This window comes from Ceratotherium simum, chromosome 29 (assembly GCF_057802395.1).
Source record: "Ceratotherium simum simum isolate JZ-2026a chromosome 29, ASM5780239v1, whole genome shotgun sequence".
Classification (NCBI taxonomy): Eukaryota; Metazoa; Chordata; class Mammalia; order Perissodactyla; family Rhinocerotidae; genus Ceratotherium; species Ceratotherium simum.
The window spans coordinates 12,974,657-12,987,872 of record NC_141928.1 but is presented as its reverse complement, the minus strand read 5'-3'; the positions used below and the strand labels follow the sequence as shown (position 1 = coordinate 12,987,872).

The 13,216-nt window shown below is 44.5% G+C and overlaps 1 protein-coding gene across 3 annotated transcripts; it reads right to left on the bottom strand.

Moving 5' to 3' along the window:
• Positions 1–3,147: 3,147 nt before the first annotated feature.
• PDCL (phosducin like) lies at positions 3,148–12,175 on the bottom strand. Of its 3 annotated transcripts, none has more exons than XM_087419147.1 (4): positions 12,022–12,175; positions 10,132–10,341; positions 7,610–7,791; positions 3,148–5,433 (listed from the first exon to the last, which is right to left on the bottom strand). In XM_087419147.1, exons 2-4 carry the CDS (start codon positions 10,301–10,303, stop codon positions 4,882–4,884), a joined length of 906 nt encoding a protein of 301 aa, XP_087275273.1. In that variant the 5' UTR covers positions 10,304–10,341; positions 12,022–12,175; the 3' UTR covers positions 3,148–4,881. The 3 variants fall into 3 exon arrangements, with proteins under 3 accessions (XP_087275273.1, XP_004423482.1, XP_087275272.1); XM_004423425.3 differs by having other exon boundaries at positions 10,132–10,308; positions 12,022–12,167; XM_087419146.1 differs by having other exon boundaries at positions 10,132–10,362; positions 12,022–12,166.
• Between the last annotated feature and the right edge of the window lie 1,041 nt (positions 12,176–13,216).

The window sequence follows — 13,216 nt, the reverse complement described above, 5'->3', positions numbered from 1 at the left end:
CTGACATCAGGTACTCCCTGACTTGATGCAGTAAAGAATGTGCAACACCACCTCTGGTCGCATTATTGTCAAAAATGAGGAAACAATTAGAGAAATAAGAATGTGGGGCATTCTATGAGACGGTTGGCCTGGACTCTTTAAAAAGCCACTGACATGAAAAACAAGAACAAAGTAAGGGAACTGTTCTAGGTTAAAGAAACAAAAATACAATCTGTGTGAACCTTGATTAGATCCTGGATTTTTTTTAAAGATTATTAAAGAAATTTTGAGAAAAAGTAGGGAAAAGTGAATATGGCCTGTATTTTGGATATTGTTGATTTATCATTAATTTTCTTGGGTGTGATAAGGGTATTGTGGTTATGACGTCGAGAGACCTTATTCTTAGGAGATGCAGCAAAGTATTTAGGGACAAAGTCAAGATGTCAGCAACTTATTTTCAAATGGTTCCACAAAAAAGAGCGGGACAGCAAATGTAGCAAAATGTTAACGGTAAAATGTTGCTGGTAAAGCTAAGTGAAGAGTATACAGGTATTAATTGTAATATTCTTTTAATTTTCCTTACAGTTTAAGGTTTTCAAAATAAAAGGTGAATTTTTAAAAATTCATTGATTCAGGGGCCAGCCTGGTGGCATAGCAGTTAAGTTTGTACTCTCCACTTCAGCAGCCCAGGGTTCATGGGTTCAGATCCTGGGCGCAGACATATGAACTGCTTGTCAAGCCATGCTGTGGCGGCATCCACATAAAATAGAGGAAGATGGGCACGGATATTAGCCCAGGGACAATCTTCCTCAGCAAAAAAAAAAAATCATTGATTTGTAAAATTTGAGATCCTGAAGGGGCTTAAAAGATCATTTAATTCACCCCTCACTTTACAAATGGGGAAACTGAGGCCCAGGGAGAGGAAGAGACTTGTCTGAGGGCACACAGCTGGCTACCAAGAGAGCTAGAGTTCATATTCCCTCTTCTCGCAATCAGTGCCACCCATAGCGGGACGTGGGTGGCAGTAGGGTCGGACGTATAGAGGGACTTTGGGAGGAAGGACTCTGTGGAGTCGTGGCAGGAAGGTGGGACCCCCCCCAGCGGGGGCACGTCCTGGGTCACAGCCACAGCCCAGACGGGAGGAGGTTTTGATGTGAAACAGGCAGGCACAGGAGACCCAGGGCTCCACCCAGCTTAACTCCTTTCTCTCTCTTTAAATTCTCTTCCTTATTTTCCTCCTCCAACCTATCCTGTCCACTACCTTTTTTTTTTAACTGATCTATTTTAATGTCACTTAATCATTTGCTTTCTCCACCAAGAACTAACATGACATTGTGCAAATAGTATAAATTTTAGAACTACACAGACCTGGTTTTAAACCCTGCCCTGGGACCAGCCCATTGGCGCAAGCGGTTAAGTGCACATGCTCCGCTGAGGAGGCCCGGGGTTCGTTGGTTCGGATCCCGGGCGCGCACCGATGCACCGCTTGTCAAGCCATGCTGTGGCAGCGTCCCATATAGAGTGGAGGAAGATGGGCATGGGTGTTAGCCCAGGGCCAGTCTTCCTCAGCAAAAAGAGGAAGGATTGGCAGATGTTAGCTCAGGGCTGATCTTCCTCACAAAAATAAAAATAAAAAAAGTTAAAAAAATAAACCCTGCCCTGCCCACTAGCTGTACAACTTAGAATAGTCACTGAATCCTGCTGTCTTGGTTTATTTTTGAAAAGTTACTACTTCCTACCTTGAAAGGATATGGCTTTCAATGATCTAATATGGTTGCTATTGAATGTTTATTGATTCCTTACCACGTGCCAGGCACAGTTGTGGACACTGGGGATAAAAAGACACTTGTTTGAAGGCTGTGTTCTAAGTATTTTATATGAATGGACTCATGTTACTCATCCCCATTTCACAGATGAGGAAACTGAGGCATGGAGGGGGTCAGTATCTTGCCCACAAAGCTAGTAAATGTCAGCCTATTCCCAGAGCCCAGGCCCTTACCATTGCACCATACACAGTGAGGAAAATAAGTCCATGCCTTCATGGGACTTGCATTCCAGAGGAAAGCAAACCTAGAACACTACTGGGACATAGTTTGTGATAGATAAATATGAGTTTCTCTTTCCTTCCCCCAATTCCATGAGGAAAAAGGAGAATCACTTAAAGAGGAAGAGAAGTGATCTGGGCGCTCTCCTGTTTCAATGCCTTCTCTCCCTCACTCAGTAAAGAAAATCAACCATAGTGAGCCCTGCTTCCCCTGCTGTCACTCCCCTTAATCCACAGTCAGCCATTCCCAAACTGGAACAAGCCTCAGAACCACCTGGAGAGCTTATAAACAGTGTATCGTGCCACTCCCAGACTTTCTGATGCAGTAGGTCCGGGTTGAAGCCTGAGAATTTGTATTTCTAGTAAGTTCTCCAGTGAAGCTGATGCAGCCGCTCTGGGCCCACACGTTGAGAACCACTGTCACAGAACAACCCACGAGGCAGGTATTGTAGTTCCCACTGTTAAGGCGAAGAAACTGAGCTTGGGGAAGGCTAGGCGCCTCACCAGAAGCTACATCACTAGTGAGTGACAGGATTTGAACCCAGATCTGTCTGATGCCAAAGCCCATGCTGTTTCCACCACACTTGAGTAAGAGATTTAACACTTTAGGATTTCCCCATTCTATGTCTGTTCTTTTTATTCTAGAATTTCCATTCTTGAGATGCAAAGCAAGGTTCTGCAAGTGCGTAATAGATTTCCATTTCCAATGAGCACAGAAGATGGTTTCTAAAAACTGTTTATAAAATGTTCCTGCCCAGGGGCCGGCCCCGTGGCTTAGCGGTTAAGTGTGCGGGCTCCGCTACTGGCGGACCGGGTTCTGATCCCGGGCGTGCACTGATGCACCACTTCTCCAGCCATGCTGAGGCCGCATCCCACATACAGCAACTAGAAGGATGTGCAGCTATGACATACAACTATCTACTGGGGCTTTGGGGGAAAAAAAAATGTTCCTGCCCATCCACCCAATAATTCCTCTTCTAGAAATCTATACAAAGAGAAGGATCCAAAATATAGCCCACAATACAAAGATGCTAAGTGTTTTAGCAAAAAACTGGGAATGTAAATATCCAAGAATAAGGGACTAGTTAAATAAATTATGGTATATCCAAATGAGGGAATATTATGAAGCCATTAAAAATTATTTATTTAGAATTTTTATGTCAAAGTATTTATAATATTAAATAAAACAGAACACAGAACTAAATTCAATAAGCTCTCTATGTTATTAAAAACACTGAAAAAAGACAAGAAGGAAATAAACAGGACCATTGACAACAGTTGTCTCTACTTCTAATAATTTTCCGTACTTTCCACACTTTCTATAATGAGCTTTTTAAATGAGAAAAACCATGCACTTTCTTTTTGCTGATTAACTATAACAGTTACTCAATTCCTGAATAGCCAGGAAAACCAAACTGAACTTTAAAGCTAAGATTTAATTCCAGGTTACATTTTTCCTAAACCTAGAAGGTACATTTTTCGTGTAAAAAAACAAGAGGAAAAAACTCAAATGACAATCATTATTATGAATACAAATAGAAATAGAAAAAAAAAAAAGACTAGAAAGATACCTGTAAAAATGATAACGGGGATTATTTTCGGTCGGTGGAATTACAGAGCTTTTTAAATCTCTTTTTAGCTTAATTTTTATTACATTTTCTACAATGGACATCTATTACTTTTGTAATAAAAAGTCTTTGCTGTTTTTCTTTTTAAGAGACAACCACCAAGCAAATTACAGCACATCTACACGATGAAATGCCAATAGCCATTTAAAAAATGTTGTAAAAGATTATTTAATAACATAAAAAAAGTTTGACATATTAGCTGACCATACTATAAAACAGTATGCTCAGAATGATCCCATTGTTTTGTTTAAAAACAAACAAAATATGTATGTATACAAAGAAAACACCTTGGAAGGAAACATACCAAAATATTAATAGTGTTTTACCCTTGGGTGGTAGGATTAGAGATTATTCTAACTTCCTTATTTTTGCTTCTGTTATTTTGGCAAATTTTCCTCTATTGAGTATTAGTTACTTTTCCAATAGGCCAAAAAAAAGGTTTTAAAAAAGCTACATTAAACAAAAAAGTTACCTTGTTAAATAAAGGAGAGATAAAGAGATGAGCAGGAGCATCTTATTGAAAGATGCTCCTTTAAAAAAGCTTTTCCAGCTCCAACCCAGCTCTACTTTTTAAGTCCATCTGGTCTTCCAGTGTCAAGAGGGCAGTCAGCATTGATCCTTCCTCCGTTTCTAGAGTTAATAACGCTTGAGCGGGACACTGACTCCAGCAACAGAGGTCACCCCTCTTGATGGGGCAAACCCACATTATCTGGAACCTTTAAACAGGACCCTTGTAGAGAACAGGGTCTAAGGGAAACAAGTGTCAACTGCCTTCTAGAACTATGGGTCTGATTACAAGTAAATATAATTTGCAATCATTTGATGAAGGAAATGCACTATTTATGTTGCAAATAACACACTAACTACAGAATTATACTCCCAGACCTGACAGAGACCTCTGAGATCATCTGAAGACAATCTCCAGGACACTGTCTTTAGGATGCTATGTAAATATTGACTGGAAACAATAACAGAGACGTTCTGCTAGAGAATCTTAAGTAAACAGTTCAAAAGCCTGGCTTCCTGTTTATACAATTTTAAGTTACTTTATTGCTAGCCACAAGGTGATTCAGGACTCTGATTTAATCTAAGAATTTCTTGACTTTACTTATAAGACACACTACAAAGAACAGCTGAAAAGCCAGAAGACACAGGAAGGAAGAAAAATAACACCCAGACATGTGTCTTCCAGCCCAAACAATGAGAAATCTATGCTACTAGATCATCAGTTCAGTCTATTTCCAAATCGCTGTCCTCACTGTGACAGGTGGCAGAGCTACGCACGGACGTCAGCACCAAGACTTCCTTTTCTGGGAGCAAACCAAAATCCTGTAGAAAAGCTTCAAGGTCCACGGCAAAGAAATCTTCCCCCAGCTGGTCAGTGACTCGAACAAAATTGCCAATCAATTCGCCCCCCTTGTAGATCAGCAGGGCAGGAAGGGCATTCCTGGTGAACCGACTGCTGGCCCCAATAACTGAGCTCCTCACCCGGCAGAATTTGACAGCTGGGTACTCCGCAGCAAGGCAGATCATGCACCCATTCATGGCTTCGGTCCCTGGAATGCCGTCCTCATAAATATGGACCATGATGGGGGTGCTTTTCTGTTCTTTATCAATCATGTCTAAAAACCCTTCTCCACTGGGGATCTCAAAAACCTGCTTGAATTGGGGCCCCTTGTGAAGCTGCTGCCGCATCTCCTCCATTCTCTGCTTCCGGTACTGCTGTAGAAACTCTTCATCGTCTTGGTCCTCATTCATCATGGCAAACTCCTTCAGAGTCATCTGCAGGAGGACCAGCAAGTGAGCACAAGCAGCACAAACCAAACACCTGTGATAACAGTCAATACGTACTGCACATTTAAGATACACGAGGCACCATGTTCAGCGCTCAGGAAGGGACTTTTATTACCGCCACTTTACAAATGAGGTTCCAAGACTTGAAATTATTTGCACAAGTTCACACAGATAACAAGTGTAAGACCAAGATTCAAATTAGATTTTTCAAAAACCCAGGCTTTTCAACTACTGCATCACATTGCCTCTCAATCTGGCATCAGTTAATATCACTTTATGAGCTTTTTTCTTTTTGTCAGTCTTGATAATGGATTAATTATTTTACCCACTGTTTGGTTTTTGTTGAAAAGACAACAGGACATTAAGGAACTTTAAAAAGAACACTCATGGGGCCAGCCTGGTGGCGCACCAGTTAAGTGCGCACACTCCGCTGAGGCAGGCCAGGGTTCACAGGTTCAGATCCCAGGCGCGCACCGACGCACTGTTTGCCAAGCCATGCTGTGGCGGCGTCCCATACAAAGTAGAAGAAGATGGGCACTGATGTTAGCCCAGGGCCAATCTTCCTCAGCAAAAAGAGGTGGACTGGCAACAGATGTTAGCTCAGGGCTGATCTTCCTCACAAAAAAAAACCGAACACTCATAATCCCTGCCCTGCACCTCCACACACACATACACAACACACAGTCACACACACTCTCTAAAAGTGTAGTTTTCTTTTTATTACCAGTCACATGCTGAAATTGTTTTTGCTTTTATAACAGCAGTTGTGGGTGTGCCAATTAAGCTATAACCTGCTTTTGCCACTCAGTATTATTATATCATAAATATTTCATGTTTCCAAATATTTTTTTATAAAATTATACATAATGTGCCACATTTTGCTAAACCACTCCCCTATTTCTGGCATTCAGACAGTTCCCAGTTCTGTTCTACTGCAGACAACTCAGCAGGACACAGACAGTCTCTCTCAAGACCGCCCATGTGACCATGTGATGTGTCGCTTCGTCCGGTCTCTCACCTCACATGAGAAAGCACTATGAGCAGTGGGCACATTGCCCTGCAGCCAGCTTAAGTGACAAAAGCATCTTCCTTCTCCTGCCCCGGTGCAGCAAAACATCCCTGCTCCTGTAATAAAGCCTAGCTTTGTGTAACCTGGCACAGAACGGAGGGTGGAGGCTGAGGGACCACACTAGATCAAAATAGATGTTACTGCATCATAGCAGGCACCATTCTGAATTCACTGTTTTACTTCTCATGCCCAATTTTCTTCCCATCTCAGAGCTTGCCACTCCACCTCAGCCTACTAGAAAGGCTCTTTCTGACCTATTACGATTTTTGCTTGAGTCTAATGCCCGGAAATCATCCTCCTGGTCAAGGTGAACGACTCCTCACTTAATCCTCTTATCTGCTCTCTGATCCTGGCTAGTATTTCCAGCCAAGAGCTGCTTTGGGCCATAGCCAAATGATCTCATGCACTCCGCAACATTTAGCCGTGAGGAAATAGAGGGTCCTTTTAACTGGGGAAGGTAAGAGAGAGTCAGGGACCTAGTCCCAAATATCTTCCAGAGTGTCCATTTGCTTCTATTGTATTGCCTCATTAGAATAAATTCTCATGAATTGGCTTCAAGTGAGACAGAGCAGCATTACAGAAAAAGTAGGAAAATCTGGCTTAGAATTCTAGCTCTTACTAGCATTTACTAGTTGCATGACCCTGAGCAAGTCCCCTCCCCTCTCTATGGATCAGTTTTGTCATCTGTAAAATGGGGATAATACCACCAACCTAAGAGAGTAATTTGTGGCCCAAGGTAAGACCTCAATAAAGGACAGAAAACTCACATTTACTGAGCACTTTCAATGGGCCAGGCACTGTGATGGGCACTGTACCCACAAAGCCCTGTGAGGTAAGGATATTGACCTCATGTAACCAATGACAAATCAGATGCATCTGATTTGTCAGATGAGTGGAAGAGGCATCCCCATGGTCACTAGTGGCAGAGCTAAGATTCAAAGACAAGTGTGTCCAAGTTATGACATGACTCTATACTTTCCCCTGCCCTGCACAGCTTCTTGGAGGCCAAACCCAACACCCTACACCTCTTGAGCCACTAACCCCAGTTCCAGCAGCCAGGACAGCTTCTGAGAAAAGCCCAGTGCTGCTAATTACCTTCCCACTGATCTTCTCCTGGAGGTCCCTCTGTTTCTGCTGCTCCTCCTCTTCGTCCAGATGGGACCTGCAGGTCATTGACAGCTTCTTGATCAGCCTCTCCATCTCCCGGCACTGCTCCTCCCTTTGCTCTGTCTCCAACTGTTTGAAGCGGCGCCAGTCATTGATCACACCTTTCGGACCTGAGTTGGGGGTGACCATGGAGGTGACCAAGAAGAATGGGCAAGGAATTATGGACCAGCTCACACCTGTCTAAAGCCTGCTCCACCAACTGCACAGAGATGCTCACAGGGCATCGTGGTCTCCACACAAGGATGTACACTGCAGCACCGTTTGCAATAACTAAAGGACCAAGCTAAGGCCCAAAAGTAGGAGATGTGTTAAATAAATTATGTTTCATCTACTCAAAGGAAAATAAAGCAACCCTTAGAAAGAACAAGGTAGCTGTTTCCTACCAAGACAGATGTTCAAATATATTCGGTCAAAAAAAAGAACAAAATGCAGAACAATATCACAGTATGATCTTTCGATTTTTAGAAAAAGAACTGTATGTGTATGTATAAACATTTATAGATATTTATATATGTGCGTGTACATTTGTATGTTCACAGAAAAAGAGCTAGAAGGACACGTAAACTATTGACAGTGGTTGTCTCTAGGTAGTGGGATCTAAGGGGACTGGTGAGAGAACTTTCACTTTTTTCTTCCTACACTTCTGTGTTATCTGAATTTTTATAAGATCGTGGCAGGTAGTTCTGTTTTTCAAGCTAGCCCCAAACCTTCCTGCCCTCATGCTATATATCCCTGCCCCTTGCCATGTGACTTGTAGCACCTCCTGTGGGATGAGTACATGTATCCCCAGCCCACTGATGTTAGGTTTGGTCACGTGACTTGCTTTGGCCAATGGATTCTGAGCAAAAGATTTATGAACCATTACATGTTTCCAACAGCCCTTTCTTGCTCGCTACACTTGGTCATGAAAATGACATGTCCCAAACAGGGATGCTCCTTCAGCCTAGTTCCTAGAATGAGAGGACACGTGAAACAGAAGCAGAGCTGCTGCTGACCCACACAGGCAGCGAGTAACATGACGGAGAGAGAAACTTTTGTCATCATCAGCCAGTGAGATTTTGAGGTCATTCGTTACCACAGAAAAAAACATAAAAATCTATATGAAGAAAATTTTAAAATGCTACCAAAAAACAGTAAGAAATACCTGAATAAATGGAAAAGCAATACCATATTCCTGACTAGGAAGACCCAACATCACAAGGGTGCCAATTATCCCTAACTAATCCATATATTTAATGCATTCCCAATGAAAATATGTGATTACAGACATGTGTGCATGCTCCTAAATTTGCTTTGGAAAAATAAGACAGTAAAACTTAGGAAAAGAATGACATAGAAGAGTATTGAGAGGGGACCAGCCCTACTAGATACTAAAAAATAACACAATAATTAAAAACAGTGTGATATAGCACAGTAAAAGACAAATCAATGGAAGAGACTACAAACTACAGCTAAAGACACAAATATAAACAGAAATTCAGTATATGATAAAACTGACATTTCAAAGCAATGGAGAAAAGATGGCTTATTCAATAAATGGCATTGAAACAACTGGGTAGCAATATGAAAAAAATTAAGTGGGAGCCCTACCACATACCTTGCATCAAATGAATTTCAGATGAATCAATATTTAAGTGTAAAAAGGAAAAAGATGAAATCATAAAAATACTAAGAAAACACAGGAGAGTGTCTTTTTTTAACCCTGGAGTGAAGAAAAGCCTTTTAGGTAAGAAACAAAACTATGAAACTATAAAATAAAGCTTTCAAGTACATAAAAATGAAAATTTTCTGCCAGGAAAAGAACATAAAGTCAAAAGACAACAAACTGGTAGAAATATTTGCAATTCATACCACAGCTTAATTACTTTAATACATAGCTCCATAAGAAGAAAAAGACCAACCCCATAATTGAAAAAATGAACAAAGGCTATGAAAACATCTCTTAAAGTTATGAAAAGAGGTACAACATCACTCTTAAAAAGACAGAAAATAAAACTACAACGAGTTGCAATTTGTCATCCATGAGGATGGCAAAGATCAAAAAGTTTGATAACACAGTAGGAGGGTAGTGCATGGGGAAATATATGCTGCTTAAGCTATAAACCAGTGCCACCTCAACTGACAGCAATTTGGAATTACTAAAATAAAAAGTGTAAATATGCCATTTCTAGGAATTTATACTACTAATATACTCACACTTATGACTATGTGATACCAAACAACCACTCATTTGAGCAGCTGAATTCAAATACGGGCCAGTCTGTGTTATGACCATGTTGCTACACACACATCTCTGTACTGTGCAGTGAATGGCTGGAAGCAGGCACAGTGAAGTGGTTATCTCAGGAAGTGAGACTGGAACTAGAGAGAAGTGATCAGGAGACTTCTAACTGATACCTATTTAATGGACATTTTTAAACCTGTTCCCAGAGCTCAGGGATTTCCAGTACCTGTGTTAACTGAGATGCCTTCGCCTGCCAACTCAGCATCCGCAGGCATCGAACTGCCAGCCAGGGCACCTCTGCCTCCGTCCTTGTCCTCGCGGTCGCTGTCCTCATCCTCACTGCTGCTGTAATAGTACTGCAGCTTCTCCCCCAGCAACTTATCATCCAGGGTTGTCATGGTGCCTGGGAGAGGGCAACTGATGGCTCTTTGCTGGTCTGAATCAGAGATACATGAATCTGAAGGGAAGGGGTTCACTTGTGCTGGATCCTACTATTTTACAGGACCCTAAAAGTGATCTTTTTCATAAACAAGATCTCAGCAAATCTGTACCATGACTCTGTGTGATAAGGTTTATCGCGCTCTTTCTACAGAAGGTAAAACTGAAACTCAGATGATGAAAGTTTCTCTGCCAAGCTTTACAGCAAATAGTGGAGCTGGGATCAGACCCAGGGATGCCTGACTCCAAGAGACTGAAGGTATGAGTCACACTGTCTTCTGAATAATGGACACTGTGCTAGTGTGTTGGCTTGGAGGAATCCACTTAACGACTGGAGGTTTTATCTACTTTTAGGTTTTCCTATCAAGACTGCTAGTAATTGAAAAACTTGGTAAGAATCTTCAGGAAAAACTCTAAAAGCAGCATCAAGAGTATGATGCTAAGTCACTGTCTTAAGTCAATCACTGCCTGTCTCTTGCCTTCAACCTCCCAGTCAGCACACTGAGGGTTTGGATGGATGGTTATACTGTTACAAATTGACTCTCCCACGGGGCACAGAGCTCTTGAAAGCAGGGATCTGCAATGCACAGCACAAGGCCTCTGCACCATTTGCTAAGCCCACAGACAGCCTGGATCAGTGTGGAAATCTGGGGACCCTGGCAGTCAGATGGGGAGAGGGGTGCAAAAGAGGCAGCGTTGAGAGCAAAACGCAGGTATCAGGAGCGAGGAAGAACCAAACTTCAAAGGGGGTGGGGGGGCCAAGGGAGTGCAGAGTGGGGAGAGTGACTGGGTGGAGGTGTGCCCAGTGAGGGCGGGGCCGCTGAGCGGGATGAGGCAAGGTCCGGGCCAGCGGAGAGAAGCAGGCGGGGCCCGTTGAGGGGAGCGCGGCGATGACGGGAGCAGCTGAGGGGAGCGCGGCGAGGGCGGGGCCCGCGGAGAGGAGGAGACTGGACCAGAAGAGGGGAGCGCGGTGAGGGCGGGGCCAGCGGAGGGGAGCGCGGCGAGGGCGGGGCCCGCGGAGGGGAGCGCGGCGAGGGCGGGGCCCGCGGAGGGGAGCGCGGCGAGGGCGGGGCAGGCGGGGGGGTTTGCGGAGGAGGCGGGGCCGCAGAGGGGAGCGCGGTGAGGGCGGGGACAGCGGAGGAGTTTGCGGAGGAGGCGGGGCTGCTGGGGAGCGCGGTGAGGGCGGGGCCCGCGGAGGAGGCGGGGCAGCTGAGCGGAGCGCGGTGAGGGCGGGGCCCGCGGAGGGGAGCGCGGCGAGGGCGGGGCAGGCGGGGGGGGTTTGCGGAGGAGGCGGGGCCGCAGAGGGGAGCGCGGTGAGGGCGGGGACAGCGGAGGAGTTTGCGGAGGAGGCGGGGCTGCTGGGGGGAGCGCGGTGAGGGCGGGGCCCGCGGAGGAGGCGGGGCAGCTGAGCGGAGCGCGGTGAGGGCGGGGCCCGCGGAAGGGCTCGCGGAGGAGGCGGGGCTGCTGAGGGCGGTGCCAGCGGAAGGGCGGCGGAGGGGCGAGCAGAACCTTTGGTGGAGCCCGGTGGAGGCCGGGCCAGCGAAGGACGCGGGGCAGAACTGTGGAGACCGTCGCGGGGCGAGGGCACGCAGACAAGGCTCTCTTACCCAGGCTCGCCGACTACCCTGTTCCACCACCTCCCACCCGTCTTCCAGGCCCGCCGCATCTCTCCGCTGACCTCAGAGCAGTTACCCCGCCAAACTCAGTCCGGACTCCTTCGGGCTGGCAGCGCCGGGCACCTCGGAAGAAAGGGAGCGCTCGGCTGGAGGGAGAGAAGTGGGTCGGCGCCTTGATCACTAAGAGAAAAGCCGCGGGAGTCCCGGCTGCGCGGGCCAATGAGGCGGCCTTCCTGCGTCAGGGTGGACACACGCTGCCCAATGGGAAGAAGCCTCTCCCGGCGACCGAGGGAGAAGTGACGGGTCCTACTTGGGGACAAAACACCTCGGCAATATTAATACGCTTCCGTTTGTTTTCTGTTTAATTTGAACGAAAAGCTACACCGTATAGGTCCGGTTCTACGCCGTAAGAGAAATTTATTTAGTTCCCTTTGAAATTTCGAAAGCCATTCCATATGTATTTTTAATTGGCTTTTAATCACAACACGTCTTTTAGGACGGAAAACAAGACTCAGACATTCAGCAATTTGCGGAAGAACACACAGCCCTTGGATTAAATTTTTTTTTAAAAAGCCAGGTCAGTGACAACCGAACACAACGTGAAATCCTGGGTTGGATCTTGGAACAGAAAAGGACATGAGTGAGACAACTGACGAAATTTGATTAAGGTCCATTAACTAATATTAGTTAATAGTATCATATCAACAGTTTTCATATAGTACTGTCGTTACGTAAAAGTTAATCGTTAGGGATTCTAGGTGAAAAGTATAGGGGAACTCTATACTATTTTTGCAACTTTTTTAAAACCTAAAATGTTTTCAAAATCTGTATCCTTACTGGGGTGTCCAATACACAACCCTGAAGTGGCTCATAGAAATCTTTGCGTAAACTGAATCATTCAAAATATACTAACAATACGGTTTAAAATAGGGCTTTAATTTGGGGGAGAGGTTCTTAATTTGTGGTTCTATGCCCATCTGAAATTGCCTGCAAATTTGTATATGTGCATACTCTTCTGTGAAGTTTTTTTGTTCAGGCTATCAAAAGAGTCAGAACTCCCCTCCCCAAATTTAAGTACAATCCATGTCAAGAGATCCTATGGTGACGTTTTGTAATTTTGTTTGCAGAGTGAATAACCTTACCTTAATCAAATTTGTGTGAACAGCCAACTTGAATATGCTTGTGATTTGCTCTAAGTGACAACCCAGCACTCAGCAACAGTGTCTCTGCACAAGAGAGCCCCATAAATATTTGTTA